The following is an 18,006-nucleotide window of genomic DNA, read 5'->3' as shown; positions in this document are numbered from 1 at the left end:
AAGTAGGCAGAGGCAGACAGAGATTGACGAGGAAGCAGGCTCCCTGCTGAGCAGAGAGCCTGATGTGGGGCTCGAACCCAAGAGGATTTAGCCCACTGAGCCACCCAGGTGCCCCTAATATAAATTTTAGAATCACTTTGTCAATATCTATAGAATAGCTTTCTGAGATTTTGATTGGAATTTCCTAAATTTTTAAAGTCATAAATTGGTGAATTTTGTCAAATGCTTTTCTGCATCTATTTTAATGATCACAGTTTTTCTCCTTTATTTTGTTAACATGATAGATTACATTGCTTGAATCTGAAATGTTAAAGCAATCTTGCATTCCTATAATAATTTCAACTTGATTATGATATTTTATTCAATGTATTTATTGCTGGATTCAGCTTGCTAATATTTTGTTAATATATTTTCATCTATATTTCTGAGACAAGTTGACCCATGATTTTCCTTTTTTGTATTGTTTTTGTTAGGTTTAGGTCTCAAGATTATGTTGGCTTCATAAAATGAGTTGAAAAGTATTTCTTCTTTTTTTTCTATTTTATTTTTAATAAAAATTTATTTGAGGATGATTGATTTTATATCTTCTTTAAATGTTTATTTGACTTTACTGGGGAAGTCATCTTGGCCTGTAATTTTCTTTCTTAAGTAGGTTTTATTTTTATTCTTTTCTTACAGTTAAGTTTATTATGTTTAGAATTCACATATAATCAAATTCAGACAGTTAAAAGTCCAATTTGATGAGTTTTTTTTTTAATTTTTAAAAATTTAAAAATTTTATTTCCACTGTAGTTATCATACAGTGTTATATTAGTTTCAGGTGTACAATATAGTGATTTAACAATTCTGTGCATTATTCAGTGCTCATCATGGTAAGTTGTGCTGTTAATCCCCTTCACCTACTTCAGTCATCCTCCTCCCTTCCTCCCCTCTGGTAGCCATCTGTTTGTTCTCTATAGTTAATAGTCTGCTTTTTGGTTTGTGTCCTCTTTTTTCCTTTGTTTTGTTTCTTAAATTCCACATATGAGTGGAATCATACAGTATTTGTCTTTCTCCAGCTGGCTTATTTTGACTTAGCATTAACATTGTCTAGCGCTGTCCATGTTGTTGCAAATAGTAAGATGTCATTCCCATTAAATAATATATATACCTCTTCTTTATCCATTAATCTGTCAGTGAAAACTTGGGCTGCTTCCTTCAATCTGGCTATTGTAGAAAATACTGCTTTAAACATTGTGTCCCTTTGAATTAGCATTTCTGTATTCCTGGGTAAATATCTACTAGAGTAATTGCTGGATTGCATGATAGCTCTATTTTTAACTTTTTGAGCACCCTCCATATTGTTTTCTACAGTGGTTGTACCAGCTTGTGTTCCCACCAACAGTGCATGAGGTTCTTTTTCTGCATATCCTCGCTGACACTTATTGTTTCTCTTATTTTTTATTTTAGTCGTTCTGACAGGTGTGAGGTGATATGTCACTGTGGTTTTGATTTATATTTCCCTGCTAATGGGTGCTATTGAGCATGTTCTCATGTGTCTGTTGGTTATCTGGACATCTTCTTTGTAGAAATGTCTGTTCATGTCTTCTGTTCATTTTTAACTTGGATTGTTTGCTTTTTTTGGTATTGAATTGTGTAAATTCTTTATGTATTTTGGATACTCTTTGTTAGATATGTTATTTGCAAATATCTTCTCCCATTCCATAGGTTGTCTTTTAGTTTTGGTGATTGTTTCCTTTGCTGTGTGGAAGTTTTTTATCTTCATGTAGTCCCAGTAGTTTATTTTTGCTTTTGTTTCTCTTGCCTCAGAAGACATAGCTAGAAAAATGTAGCTATGGCCGAGGTCAGAGTATTTAACTGCCTGTGCTCTCTTCTAGGACTTTTATGGTCTCACTTCTCTTTTTTTCTAGGATTTTCAGGTCTCACTTTTAAGTCCTTAATCCATTTTGAGTTAATTTTTTTATATGTTGTGAGAAAATGGTCCAGTTTCATTCTTTTGCTTGTAGCGGTCCCATTTCCCAACACCATTTTTTTGAAGAGACTTTTTTCCCATTGTATATTCTTGTCTCCCTTGTTGAAAATTAATCCTTGTCCAGATTAATCATGGGTTTATTTCTAGGTTCTCTATTCTGTTCCATTGATCTATTTGTCTATTTTTTCCAGTACCATACTCTTTTGATTACTACAGTTTTGTAGTATATCTTGAAATCTGGGATTGTGATACCTTCAGTTTTGTTCTTTTTCAGAATTGTTCTAATAGGGGTCTTTTGTAGTTTCATATACATTTAAGATTATTTGTTTGAATTTAGTGAAAAATGCTGTTGGTATTTTGATAGGGATTGCATTAAATCTGTAGATTGCTTTGGGTAGTATAGGCATTTTAAGGTTTTTTATTTTTAATTTAATTTATTTATTTGACAGGGAGAGACAGTGAGAGAAGGAACACAGCAGGGGGAGTGGGAGAGGAAGAAGCACACTCTCCTCTGAGCAGGGAGCCTGACTTGGGGCTTGATCCCAGGCCTCAGGATTATGACCTGAGCTGAAGACAGATGCCTAACGACTGAGCCACCCAGGCACTCCTAGACATTTTAATAATATTTGTCCATCCAGTCCATGAGCATGGAGAATCTTTCCATTTTTTTGTGTTGTCTTCAGTTTCTGTTTTCAGTGTTTTATAGTTTTTGGAGTACAGATCTTTCACCTCTTTGGTTAGGTTTATTCCTAGGTATCTTTTACTATTTTTACTACAATTATAAATGGGATTGTTTTCTTGTTTCTCTAATACTTCATTAGTAGTGTATAGAAATGCAGTGGATTTCTGTATAATGATTATATGTCTTGTGACCTTACTGAATTCATTTATCAGTTCTAATGGATTTTTGGTAGAGTCTTTAGGGTTTGCTATGTATAGTATGTCATATGCAAATAGTGACAGTTTTACTTATTCCTCATTAATATGGATACCTTTTATTTCTTTTTCTTGTCCGATTGCTGTCACTAGGACTTTCAGTACTATGTTTAATAAAAGTGGTGAGAGTGGACATCCTTGTCTTGTTCCTGACCTTAGGGGAAAGCTCTCTCACCATTGAGTATGATGATGGCTGTGTGTTTTTTATGTGTGGCCCTTACGTTGAGGTATTTTCCCTTTAAACCTACTCTCTTGAGGATTTTTATCATGAATGGATGGTGTACTTTGTCAAATGCTTTTTTGGCATCTGTTGAAATGATTATATGGATTTTATCCTACTGCTTTTTTGGCATCTATTGAAATGATTTTATCCTACTTGTGTTGATGTGATGTATTGCTTTGATTGATTTGCAGTTACTGAATCACCCTTGCATTTGCATCTCAGTAATAAATCCCACTTGATCGTAGTGAGTGATTGTTGGATCTGGTTTACTAATATTTTGTTAAGGACTTTTGCATCTGTGTTCATAAGAGATATTGGCAGTTGCCTCAATGGAAAAAGTTCCCTAAAATACTTGAGTCAGGGACACCTGGGTGGCTCAGTTGGTAAGCGTATACCAGGGTCCTGGGATCAAGCCCCACACAGGGCTCCCTGCTCAGCAGGAAGCCTGCTTCTCCCTCTCCCACTCCCCCTGCTTGTGTTCCCTCTCTCACCATGCCTCCCTCTCTCAAATAAATAAAATCTTAAAAAATAAATAAATAAATAAATAAATAAAATCTTACTTGGGGGGTGCCTGGGTGGCTCAGTTGGTTGAGTGTCTGCCTTTGGCTGAGGTCATGATCTCAGGGTCCTGGGATCAAGCCCCACATTGGGCTCTCTGGTCAGCAGGGAGCCTGCTTCCCCCCTCTCTGCCTGCCTCTCTGCCTCCTTGTGATCTATCTCTCTCTCTCTCTGTCAAATAAATAAATAATCTTTAAAAAAAAAATTGGATCAGCTCTTTTGTTTTCTCCCTTATAATTTGTCTCGAAATCTACCATGATGGTATCTTTCTGATGCTTTCAAATCATTCTTGCTTTCTTTAAAAAAATTTCTGTATATTTATGTATGTATATATTTATATGTATTTCCCTTTTTTCCCCAGCTGTTTTCAGGAGTGTTGATCTGAGACAACCTAGTAACCCATTGCCAGAAGCATATTTTTCTTCTCCTTCTACCTCTCCATTCTCCCATACCATTCTCCACTAGAATATAACATTGTTCTGTGTATCTCCTTTAGTGCTATAGTCCTAGCACTTAGAATAGTGCCTAGCACAAAATAGAAATCAATACATATTTGTTGAATTAAAGAATGAATGGACATTTTATGTGAGAAGGTAGAATGAAATTCAAAAGAAAATATCTTTTTTATTATTTCTCACATTTAAGATACTGCTTTTCTTTAGCACAATTGGGTAAATTCTGAACTTGAACTCAGGACCTTTACGGTTCTAACGCCTTTCTTATTGATACTCCCTTAAAATGTTAAATGACATCTTTTGTTCTTTATTTCTCCATTTGCAAATAATTTATTTATTTTTTTTGAAGATTTTATTTATTTATTTGACAGAGAGAGATCACAAGTAGACGGAGAGGCAGGCAGAGAGAGAGAGAGAGGGAAGCAGGCTTCCTGCGGAGCAGAAAGCCCGATGTGGGACTCGATCCCAGGACCCTGAGATCATGACCTGAGCCGAAGGCAGCGGCTTAACCCACTGAGCCACCCAGGCGGCCCTGAAAATAATTTATTACTCTTACTCATGAAAACAGTTTCAATCATTATTAAAGGTAAAGAGCTTTAAAAGGAAAAAAAAAAAGATAATAAGGACATTGGAATTAATGTTCTAATTAAATAACCAAAATATTTAGGTATATTAGGGTGCCGGGGTGGCTCAATTGATTGTGTCCAACTCTTGATTTCAGCTCAGGTCGTGATCTCAGGCTTGTGAGATCAAGCCCCATGTCAGGTTCCCTGCTGGGTGTGGAACCTCCTAAGATTCTCTGTCTTCCTCCTCCCTTCTCCTCTCCCTCCACCTCTCCACCCCACTCATGCATGTGCTCTCTCTCTAAAAAACAAAACAAAGGAAAATTTAGGTATAAATATAAGTTTATAATTTTTATTATTATAATCCTACCAGTAAATACAAACAAGACAAATAGATTATTATGTTTAAAGAGTTAAGATTTAGAGTTTCAAAGGAACCCTCCTACACTGTTGATGGGAATGCAAGCTGGTGCAGCAAGTCTGGAAAACAGCATGGAGGTTCCTCAAATATAAGAATATATAATGTTTTTTTGTTCCTCAAAAAAACAGCATGGAGTTTCCTCTATTTGAGGTTCCTCAAATAGAGCTGCCCTACGGCCCAGCAATCGCACTACTGGGTATTTACCCTAAAGGTACAAATGGAGTGATCTGAAAGGGCACGTGCACCCAAATGTTTATAGCAGCAATGTCCACAGTAGCCAAACTATGGAAAGAACCTAGATGTCTATCAACTGATGAATGGCTAAAGAAGAGGTGGGATATATATACAATGGAATACTATGCAGCCATCAAAAAACCGAAATCTTGCCATTTGCAATGATGTGGATGGAACTAGAGGATATTGTGCTAAGCGAAATAAGTCAATCAGAGGAGGACAATTATAATGTGATCTCTCTGATATGAGGGATTTGAGAGATAGGGTAAGGGGCCATGGGGGGTAGGAAGGGAAAAAATGAAACAAGATGGGACCAGGAAGGGAGACAAACTGTAGGAGACTCTTAATCTCAGGAAATAAACTGAGGGTTGCTCGGGGGTTGGGGGGAGGGATAGGGTGGCTGGGTTATGGACATTGGGGAGGGTATGTGCTATGGTGAGTGTTGTGAATTGTGTAAGACTGATGAGTCACAGACCTGTATCCCTGAAACAAATAATACATTACATGTTAATAAAAAATAAGAAATTTTTGGGGCGCCTGGGTGGCTCAGTGGGTTAAGCCGCTGCCTTCGGCTCAGGTCATGATCTCAGGGTCCTGGGATCGAGTCCCGCATCGGGCTCTCTGCTCAGCAGGGAGCCTGCTTCCCTTCCTCTCTCTCTGCCTGCCTCTCTGCCTACTTGTGATCTCTGTCTGTCAAATAAATAAATAAAATCTTTAAAAAAAAAATAAGAAATTTTTTGAAAAGATGTAGAGTTTCATAAAAATTATATTTTGCATAGTACATAAATGTTTATCTGTGTTTTTTTCCCTCTCCTTCCCTTTAGAGCCATTTTAAGTGCCAGATCTAGTTATTTTGCTGCAATGCTGAGTGGCTGTTGGGCTGAAAGCTCCCAAGAGTACATAACTCTTCAAGGGTAAGCATAATTCTTACAAGGCAGCTTGCCTACAAATAATACTTCATACAAAGCACTTTTTATGAATCTGATTTCCCCATGTGTTCAATGAAATGTTTCTCATGTTGTGGAATTCATCAAAGTACATTTTCTGAAAATGAGAGTTAGTATGAAGCATTTAATAATAGAGATAATGTGTCAGTCTTCTCAGACTGTTATAACAAAATACCACTACTAGGTGGCTTAAATAACAGAAATTTATTTTCTCACAGTTTGGCAAGATCAGAGTGCCAGCAAGGTTTGTGTCTTGTGAGAGCTCTTATTAGGGTTGCAGACAGCTGGTTCTTTGTATGAGCTTAATGAATGGCCTTTCCTTAGTGCATGGGGGCATGGGGAGATGAAAAGAAGTGAGAGGGAGAGAGAGAGAGAGCTCTCTGGTGTATCCCATATAAGGACCTTGGTTTTATTTTATTTTAAATTTTTTTAAAAGATTTTATTTATTTATTTGACAGAGAGAGAGACAGCAAGAGAGGGAACACAAGGAGTAGGAATGGGAGAGAGAGTAGGAATGCTGAGCAGGGAGCCTGATGTGGGGCTCCATCCCAGGACCCTGGGATCATGACCTGAGCCGAAGGCAGATGCTTAAGAACTGAGCCACCCAGGTGCCCCTAATTTTTTTAATGCTCTATTTATTTATTTATTTGACTGCACAAGCAGGCGGGGCGGCAGGCAGAGGGAGAGGGGAAAGCAGGCTCTCTGCTGAATAGGGAGCCTGATGTAGGGCTCCATCCCAGGATCTTGAGATCATTATTTGAGCCGAAGGCAGATGCTTCACCAACAGCCACCTAAGCGCCCCAAGAACACTAATTTTAGTACATTAGGGAGGGCCCCACCCTATTACCTCAGTCAACCTTAGTTCCTTATAAGCCTCATTTCTAAATATAGCCACGTTGGAGATTCAGGCCTCAGTATATCAATTTGAGTGGGTGGGGCTGTAAATATTCAGTCTACAAAAGGTAGTTTCTTTACGTTTCTTTTCTTTTTTTTTTTTAAAGAATAACTTGGATAGGTGTGGATTTCATTGACCTACCATGAGGCAATGGTGAATCTGCACAATGGTGGCAGTTTATATAAACTGCCAAGATAGTTATGAAAGATGAACTAGTACCTTAAATGGTAAGAAGGAACCTTTTTTGGTCACAGATGATCCCTGTAAGATTCTGTAGTATGGGGAGGGTTTTCTCAGTAGGAAAATTGCCTGGGAGTTCTGAGGGAACCTCTCAGCCCTGCATCTTAGCCAGAGGTTTGGGTGTAGAATAGTGATAGTGGCAATTCCATGACAATGGATGCATGAAAAGTATTGATAAAGTCTTACCATTTATTTGTCACCCTGGCCTATGATCTTGATTCTTGGTTGCAGAACAGATATCCAAATGCTTATCATTTTGTAATTTCTCACTCTATAAAAGATGGAGTCTTGAAATATTATTTATAATTATATATAATATGTTTTTATTTTGTCCTTTTTTTCATATTTTATTCATTTAGTAGAAATCAAACACATGCAAAAGGACCCAACCCCATTTTCTTCATACTAGGGCCCTTTGAAGATTGTGTTTTAATTATACTACTACAGTTTCAATACACATATCTAAATGTATTTTGCAACCTGTCTTTTGGATGTAGTTTCACCAGCTGCCACCATTAGTGATTTCAATTATGTATCCATGGAATTATGTGGATGCCCTTATTACAGTGTGTTTTTTAAAGAAAAAAAAAAGACTAGTGAAATAAAGAGACAATAATGGATGATGTAAAATTGCATATAATCACCAACTTTTTACTTGATATTGCTACTAAAAGGAACTTCCTCTCTAACTAATTTGACCTCCACCCACATATGACAGGTTTGTCTTTCTTCTGTTTTTCTGTCCCTCGCTACTACAGCATTAAAGCATTACATGAATTGCTTTGGTGATGTTAAAAAAAAAAAATTTACTCTAAGTAACCCTGTTTCCCTATTTTTCCATCTGGGCTGCCCTTTTTTTTTAAACTTATTTAAACAAATTTTAATTGAGAAGTAATTGATATTTAACATTGTATTTGTTTCAGGTATACAACGTAATGATTTGATTTATGTATATATTACAACATATATTTTTCATATGAGAATTTTTAAAATGTACTCTCTTAGCAAGTTTCATATACATAATATAGTATTGTTAACTATAGTTACCATGCTATAAATTATATCCCTAGGATTTATTTGTCTTATAACGAGAAATTTATACCTCTTGAACACCTTTACCTTTCGCCCACCCTCCTACCCCCTGCCTTTGGCAACCAGGTGGTTTCTGATTATGGAAGATTTTATATGCCAACCTAAAGAGTTTATTATCCTGTGGGTAAAAGGAATGTATAGATGGAGCAGTGAAATTTTATCATCACTATTGAAAAATAATCTGAAATGTATATATCCTACTGATAAGATCTCTTTTTTTATGATGAACTTAAAATACCCACTGAATATAGAAAGAAGAATAGTACTAGTAGAGGCCAGAGTCTACACTGGTATAATTTTGGAAACTTGTCCAGGGACTGTGTTTCATATTTTTTAGACATTATTTTAAAGAACTGTCAATCCACTCTCATTAGAACTGAATTCAATAGAAATTTAAATAGAGAGATAACACTAATTTGACTCAAAAATGCAACTTTTGACATTTGTTAAAAAATCACATGATTCTGTGTAGTGAGATGAAAGTCAAAAGAAGGATATGATTATGGGATCTTAATCCTACAGCAAGGGAAAGTAATTTAGAGAAAGCACATGTCTAATTTTTTTCCTGGAAGAAATCTTAGTCCCTTATAGGTTTAGTGACAGCTTCTACTATCTGATGCCTGTTATGTAACTCTTTCTTCCTTTCTCCAAATAGATTCTGTCCTCAGCAGTAGTAATACCTTACAGTAACACCATGTATTTTCTGGGCTTCTTCCACATTTACTATGCCCTTTAATTTTTAGAATCAGTGTTTCAGAGAACAGGTGTATTCATATATTGCAGATAAATAAAAACAAGATCAGTTAAATTAAATATATTCCTGGAGTCACCTCCTAAATAAATGCTGAAGCCCATGCCGAATATAAATCACATGGTTTTTGATACTTAATTCAGTATCCATTCCACCACAGTCACTGGAGAATATGGAACTTTCCCACTGGCATAGGAACTCTTGAGTTAGTGCAGACTACTCTTCTGCTCCAGTGTTTAAATCATTGATTTTCAAACCTTATCCTATAGGACCCTAAAGTTCTTGGCAGGTATGTTAGGGAACATGTGGCATGGGATTGGGATCTCAGGGGAAATGTGTATGTGAAGGGGCACTCCTTCAACCTTAGCTGCTCCACTTTTATCTGTTTTGTATTGTTTAAGATGACCTTGGAGTTAAGCTGTAGGAATAAAAGCAGTCCCTAATCAGCCCTCATGAGTGATCAAATCAAACATTCAAAACCCACAGCCTTTTGAAGGTGAAGCCTATTTAAGAGGTCCATAGACAAGAAAGAAATAGTACCATCAACTAGTGGTCTCCACTCCCTTACATGTAATTTTCCATTCTTGATAATGATGGATATGATGGATAAATATCTCCTCTTATAATCTGGCTTGACTACCACTGACCAACTTTAGTACCTTGCTCAAGGGAAAGCCAAATATAAGTAGCTAAACTTGTTTTAGTTGAGCAGTTGGCTCTTGGTTTCGGCTCAAGTCATGATCTCAGTGGGTGTGAGATCGAGCCCCTCATCAGGCTTCGTACTCAGAGGGGAGTCTGCTTGAAGAATTCTTTCTCTTCCTCTCTTTCTGCCTCTCCCCCCCCACTCTTGCACACACATAGACACACACACACAGAGTCTCTGTCTCTCCAAAATAAATAAATAAAGCTTGAAAAGAAAATAAATAAAAAATCACAACTTTTTGGACTTTTTATATATTTTTTAAAAGATTTTATTTATTTATTTGACAGAGAGAGATCACAAGTAGGCAGAGAGAGATAGAGGGAAGCAGGCTCCCTGCTGAGCAGAGATCCCGATGTGGGACTTGATCCCAGGACCCTGAGATCATGACCTGAGCCAAAAGCAGCAGCTTAACCCACCCAGGCGCCCCAGGAATTTTTATGTTATACCAAAGTAACCTACAAAACAGTTCTTACTTCACATTAGCTTATGGGTAAACTTGGGTAGATGTTTCCATGGGTAATGTAGTATAGTAGAAAGATCATGGACTTTGGTGTCATTATAGACAGTCCAACATCAGTCCTAACTTGTTACATGAGTTTAGGGACATTGCTTGCCTTACCTGAGTTTCCTAAGGTTATTGAAAGGATTAAACAAGATAGTACTTAGTATGTAGTATATAATGTTTACTAATATTTGTCTTTTCTTTTTCCCTAGATTAGATTATTCTCATTTTCTAGCGAGAAAAGGGTTCAAGTAAGGGCCATTACCAATACCAGGTCAGCAATGCCTGCTTTGCTTGATCAGCAGCCCTTTTTGGAACTGTGCCATTGTTATATTGCAATGTGTGCAGGATGTTTTTTGCAGTAGATTAGAATGAAATCCTGTCTTTCCTTACAGAAAAGAATCATAGTGTTTTTAATGAATTGGTAACTCATAGACATAATGCACATGATATTTTTCAAGAGGGACAGCCTTCAATAAATTGAGGTAGGAATAGCAGAGTCCCTAATCCTAGTTCTACCTATGCCATGGTTTTGGGAGATAAAAGGAAGTCCTCCAGTTTTGGTGGAAGAGGGGGAAATTTTCCACATCCTGCACTGGAAATTGAACCACAGCCAATATAACTAACTCCACATATTTACATCTTATGTAAATAGAAGTCTTTCAGTGGTGACTTGGGGCTTTGGAGCATAAATTTGGATTTTCTCAGCTCCCTTGGAGATTCCTGGGATTGCACTGAATTTTCAGGATGATCTTCTGAAATATAAACTAGATAGATTTCTCTTCTGACCAAAATTGTTCATTGCCTCCTCATCACAGTTAAAATCAAACCCAAATCTTTAGCATAACCTGTAAGATCCTATATGATCTGGCCCCTTGGTTTTTTCCATACTGTCCCACCAAAAGTTAACTATAGCCCAAATCTCCAGTTACCCCCTTTTATGTTTTCCTATTGTGTTATTTTCATGGCACTTTTCACTCTTAAAATTGTCTTCTTTATATCTTTGTTTATATATTTACTCTCCATGTCCTCCCTCTAAAATGTAAGCTGCTTATAGCCTCAAGGTCTAGAATAGAGCCTGTCATTCAATAAATATTGAATGTGAATGAACTAACTTATGAGTGAGTCCTTATATTACTTTAGCCCACACACAAAAAATCCTTAAACTTCAGGAAGCACACATGAAGCGCAGAAATTTTAGCAGATGAGGTACATGTTTATTCTCTGGTCTTAGAGCTCTAATAGATTTTTCTCCTTGAGTCTATGCAATGTTTTTATATCCTAAAAGCTTTTATTCTGAGAGGGATAGCATTTTATTTTTATTTTATTTTTTTTTAAAGATTTTATTTATTTATTTGACAGAGAGAGACCACAGTAGGCAGAGAGGCAGGCAGAGAATGAGAAAGAGAGAGAGAGAGGAGGAAGCAGGCTCCCTGCCGAGCAGAGATCCCGATGTGGGGCTCAATCCCAGGACCCTGAGATCATGACCCAAGCTGAAGGCAGAGGCTTAACCCACTGAGCCACCCAGGCGCCCCTGAGGGATAGCATTTTAAACAGTAAACATTTAAATGGTGATAGTGCTTTCAGTCTTTCCATTTAAACTGTAGGCTTTTGAAGTGATTTGTTTTTTTCTAGGCCAGTTGATTATGTCATTATAAATACTTTTAGTAAAAATGCAAATGACTTACAACAATGTAATGAGAATGCAGTTTAGTAAAACATCTGTAAAGCTGCAGGAAAATGGTTTCTTGTCATTTTTATAACTATCATATATATTGATATATAAGCTCAAATATCTAGAGTTTGCAATTTATTTTAACAAAACTACTTTTGTTTTTATTTAGTCATTGTTATCTTTTACTTAAATATGTCAAGTCTTGAAAGAAACTTTATTTAAACATAAATGACCAGTTCTCACTAACAATAATAATGGCCCTTGAAATTTTGAGGGAAGGTACATGGAATAGTATACATTCTAGTAATTATGCTAGTGTTCTAGATTAAAAGACTACAATTAATGTGGCATAATTATTCTGAGACCAAATCTTCTCATATCCATAATATAAAAATGAGAATATGTAGAGATTTAACTTTTTTCCTAAGTATTAAAGATGTGGAGTTTCTTAATCAGCAGAAATCAGTACTTAGCCATCATAGAAGACAGTAAATTTGTATAAAATTAATTGAAAAATACTTGTGTATTTTCAACGCAATATTCCTCTGAAGGGTTAGGAAGATGCCATAAGTGCCTTAATAAGCCATTCATTAAACATTCTTCAAACATTTACTGAGCATATGTTATATAAAGACAATAGAATCAGACACTTTTCTGAGTCCTACCCTGTGGGACTTTATTTCTTTTCTTTTTGCCTGCCTTCTTTCTTTCCTTTAGCAGATATTAGATACAATGCTTTAAAAACTGTGGGAATCCTATTAGCACTGTTCCCACTGATTCCACTGCAAAGCTCCTATATTGTGTGAGTGAAGAAAATTCTTCTCATTCTGGGGGGTATTGAATGAATGCTGACATTCAGCTGCTACTGGAAATGCAAGGATGAATCTAAGACACAGCCTGCCCTAACAGAACTTAGTCTAGAAGGAGAAACAAATGTGTAAACAAAAATATTACAAGTCAGTTTGATAAATGTGATAATGGAAACGTATAGTGTAGTGTACTGCTTTAGAGCCTACACTTAGAGTCATTCGGCCTGGACTTAAATTATAGTGTATCACTAGCCATTTGGCTATGGGCAAGTTACTTAATTTCAGTTTTTCATTTATAATAAATAATAATATATGTTGTTGAGTTATTATGATGATTAAATGAGCAAATGGCGTTCAAAATACTTATTAGCTCAGTGGCTGGCTCATAAGTGCTCAATGAATGTTAGTGATTACTATTTACCATTCAGCGATTTTTTTTTTTTTTTTTTTTTTGCTTTGGGGACATTAAAGAAACATTCAGAGATAAAGAGCCACATGTCTAATGTCTGAAAGATGAAATAAGTAGAGAGGGACAGCATTTTAAACAGTAAACAGTGAACAGTTGTACTAAGGCATAGATGTATAAGGAATTATAACTAGTTCAGGTATAGGAAATGAGTAGTAGTAGTTCATTTATCTTGGAACAGTTGCTAGAGAGGGAGAACTAGAGGTCAGATGATAAAAGAACACTATATACCAAGCTAAGGAATTTGGACTTTTTTTCTATGGGCTGTGGAGAATTGTGGAAGGGTTTTCACTCTAATACCAGTATGGGAAATGGGATATGAAAGGATTATTTCAGGTAGGAAACCCCCATGAGAGAGAACGTATAATCATAGTAGATGAGAGAAAATAAGAGGCTAACCCAGAGTAGTTAGAAGAGAAATAGAAGAGGCTGATTTGAAGAATTTTTGAAGGTATAAGTGATGGGATATAATGAGGGAGGGAATTAAGAAGAATCTCAGAATCTAGGTTTATAGTTTATAATCTAGATGGTATTAGAGTTGAGGTGGGCAAATAATATACTTTATTCCTGTTCAAAATAATATGAGAGAACTAGCAGATGAAGTAAGAAAGCATTTGTTACTATTTTTTTTTAAAGATTTTATTTATTTATTTGACAGACAGATCACAAGTAGGCAGAGAGGCAGGCAGAGAGAAAGGAAGGGAAGCAGGCTCCCCACTGAGCAGAGAGCCCGATGTGGGGCTCGATCCCAGGACCCTGGGATCATGACCTGAGCCGAAGGCAGTGGCTTTAACCCACTGAGCCACCCAGGCGCCCCATTTGCTACTATTTTTAAAAGATTTTATTTATTTAATTTAGAGAAAATGTGTGTGCAACCAGGGGTCGGGTAGAGGGAGAGAGAGCGGGAAAGAATCTCAAGCAGACTTCCCACTGAGCATAGAGTCCTATGAGGGCTCCATCTCATGACTCTGAGATCATGACCTAAGCCAAAATCAAGGGTCTATACTTAACTGAGCTGGCCAGGTGCCCTAAATTTCCTTTATTACTGCTAAAAACTGTTAAAGCAGTAAAATGTGTGTTAATGCAAGAACCAAAGTTTACTTGCTTACTATGTCCCTTCTGTGACAACCCACCTGAAAGTAAGTGTGACATTTGTAGTAGATGCACTTCTTCCCAATCACTTCTTCACACTTGTTCAGCAGAGAAGAAGGAAAAAGGAAATTCAGTTACCTCTCATCTTGAGTTCCTCCTGACCAATGACCAGTGATTGTTGCCCATGAACCAGATAATTCGGTCCCCTTGGCACAGAGGCAGAGGGTGAGACAAGATGCAAGAAGCCCTATAACAGTACTATGAACAAAATGGGAATAGCAGGAAAGGAGACTGAATCTGGGGTACTGGGGGAGGTGGGAAAGAGGAAGGAGGCCATGAATTCAGTTTGAGATCTGGTAGTCAGTAGGACATAAAAATTATCACTCCAGGCTACTTCTTAAGTCATGTCTTTACTTTTCATCTATGTAACAGGGATGTTGGTCAAACTAGAGCAGCTGGATAGGTATTACAAATTCAGAAATCTCTACAGCATAACAAGAATCTTTCTAGTGGATAGAGTTGTTTATCTGGGGCTTTAAGAAGACCAGAGGCCATTTGCCAGTAATGCTGGGGAGAGGATTTCCTAATGAGCGAGAGATTGTATTGTGACTTCTCAGATCCCTTCTAACTCTAAAAGTTTGTTACAGGGGCACCTGGGTGGCTTAGTTGGTTAAGTGTCTGCCTTCAGCTCAGATCATGATCCCACAGTCTTGGGATTGAGACCCTTTTTGGGCTCTCTGCTCAGTAGGGAGCCTGCTCTCCCTCTCTCTCTGCTGTTCTCCCTGCTTGTGTTCTCTCACTTTCTCTGTCAAATAAATAAATAAATAAATAATAAAAGTTCATTACAGAAGATGCTCAACAGGTACCAGTGATTTAATAACATACTAATAACATTGTGTAACATATAAAAATCTATAGCTGCAGTTATACTTAATTTTAGATTAATGGAATAACTGCATGGATATTATTTGAAGAATATATTCTTCAGATAACAGTGAGATTAAAACTTTATCTTGGTTAAAATTTTATGAGAAAATAGAATGTATCATTGATATCAGTTAAACTTTAATTATTTCTGGATTTGAATTAAGTTTTATTTTTCAGTATAAACCATGTAGAAATGACTGTTATGATGCATTTTATATATGGAGGAACCTTGGACTTTCCAGACAAAGCTAATGTTGGGTATGTGTTACTTTTTAGTGATTTAAATATAAAAGTATTAATACTTTGTGGTTTCTGCTTTGTTGAGCTATGTTGTAAAGTATCAGTGAAGTAAAAGCTTCACTTTTATTATTTTGCCATATCTTGTGTGTTGGGAATATCTAAAAACAGTAGATCACCTTATTTAGAAGAAAAGATGATCTAGCAATTCACAGAAGACTAAGAAAAGTATTTGACTCTTATTTTGTTCAAAAATGCTTATATTTGTTTCGGAAAATAGAAACAGATTTTTATAAAGTAAAATTGAATCTTCATCAAATTTTGAACATAAAATTTATTTTTTATTTTTTATTTATTTATTATTTATTTTTTATATATTATTTTTATTTATTATTTATTTTATTTATTTGTTTGTTTTATTATTTATTTATTTATTTATTTTATTATCTACTTTATTTTTAAATTTTAGGATTACTCTGTTAAGCAGCAAAAGAAAAGGAAAAAGAAAAACCTTAAAATTACTTTAAGAATATAGGTACCCTGAAGACCAACAATGGTTATGGTGCTCTTCAGTGAAATGCCATCTAGGTTGCTAAAATCATTCTGGAAAGTGAAATATACCTTGCTCTTCTAATTTTTTTTATGTCCTCTTCTTTTATTGCTGTTCTAATATCAAACAAATGAAAGCTGCTCCTTTAATTTAAATTTTCATTGGTTCCTTTAAGTACAAACTGAATAAATATGATTTTGGAGGGAAGGTGTCATGAGTCACAGGGATTAAGTACTGAAGTTTTCCCCCCTGGAAACCTATATGAAATTTTATCATGCTCTCAAGGCTTGTCGGTTTCCTAAATACCTAAAGTAAGTGTGGTGCTGGGAAATAAACTTGCCAAATGAAAGAAGCAGTGGAAACTATGAGTCATTGGATACTGTTTCTAATCTCAGGGTCATTGATAGGGATTTTCATTATGGTAAGCATCAATTAATTACCCTTCTCCCAAGTAAGTTTTTATTATACAAATTTGTTGCAAAGAGTTTTGTAACTTTTACAGCCTTTGAAGCAGCTTCCTGAACTTTGATATATATGTCACTGAAAATATGAGGGGATTTTGATTGAAACATCTCCAAATTTACTTCTTGTTATTCTCCACTAACCAAGTCATGTGACAGTGCTTTCAACTTTTGACCTGTGTCCTTTTTATTACCCATAAAGGATATTTATTATATAGCAGAGGGAGTTAGAGTTAAAATAATTCAGATTATTATTTTTTCTAAACAGACTATATATTATTAGGAAATTATTGTGTGTTATTTCTTGGTTTTTAAATTGGAGAATTAACAGTGTATTTTTATTTTAGTCAGATACTCAATATGGCTGATATGTATGGACTGGAAGGACTAAAAGAAGTAGCAATCTATATTTTAAGAAGAGATTACTGTAATTTCTTTCAGAAGGTAATTATTGAGTCTCAGAAATCTTTTACCCAATGCTTAAAGTCACCCATTATTACCTACTAGATTTTTTACTCTGGTAGTGAATAGTGCTTTCAGTCTTAAAATATTAAGTAAGTTTAATTTATGGGAACTCTTGTTGAGAAACAGCTTGTATCGTATGTTTGCCAAAAACCAGAATTTAATTCATATTATTTAGCTAAAATAAAATTCACATTGGTTTGTCAAGATGACATAGGAGCATCCTTTATAATTTAAAGGTAGAATATACACCTGGCACTCAGTCAGGTTTTGGAATTAAGAGAAGACAGTCAAGGACCAAAGTTACCTTCTCCATTTATCAAACACATTTATCACAAGTGTTTCATTGATTCTTTTCCCTGAAAGTACATTATTCCTTCCTCTGACTTCTCTTTATAGCATGTACTTGGGGTGGAATATATTTCTCTCAGTCTCCCCAGGTGGAATATGAATACTAACTTTAACTTTAGTTTATGCAAACATAAATTTATTGTCTAAAGAAGGATCTCATACTATGCATTTGTACAGATGCCATTTTGTACATTATTCTTAGATTCTCCATTGTTTTAATTTACTCTGTGTCTGATAGGTTATTTTTTATTTTCTTTAATTTATGCTCTTCTACATTTTCTAAATTTTCTACAATGGTCATGTATTACTTTTTTTTAAATATTTTATTTATTTGAGAGGGGAAGAGAGAGAGACAGAGCATGAGCAGTGGGGGAGGGACAGAGGGAGAGGGAGAAGTAAGCTCCCCACTGGGCAAGGAGCCTGATGTGGCCTTGATCCTAGGACCCTGGGATCATGACCTGAGCTGAAGGCAGACGCTTAACTG

The 18,006-nt window shown here is 35.9% G+C and overlaps 1 protein-coding gene across 1 annotated transcript in view; it reads left to right on the top strand.

Moving 5' to 3' along the window:
• The window catches only part of BTBD8 (BTB domain containing 8), a 109,445-nt gene that overhangs the window by 53,571 nt on the left and 37,868 nt on the right, over window positions 1-18,006 (top strand). The window contains 3 exon segments of the mRNA XM_047727669.1: window positions 6,187-6,276; window positions 15,639-15,719; window positions 17,057-17,153. Of these exon segments, the coding sequence (XP_047583625.1) occupies window positions 6,187-6,276; window positions 15,639-15,719; window positions 17,057-17,153 (268 nt within the window).

Source organism: Lutra lutra, chromosome 4 (genome assembly GCF_902655055.1).
Source record: "Lutra lutra chromosome 4, mLutLut1.2, whole genome shotgun sequence".
Taxonomy (NCBI): domain Eukaryota; kingdom Metazoa; phylum Chordata; class Mammalia; order Carnivora; family Mustelidae; genus Lutra; species Lutra lutra.
Note: the sequence above shows the minus strand (reverse complement) of the source record. Positions and strands in the feature narration are given on the sequence as shown.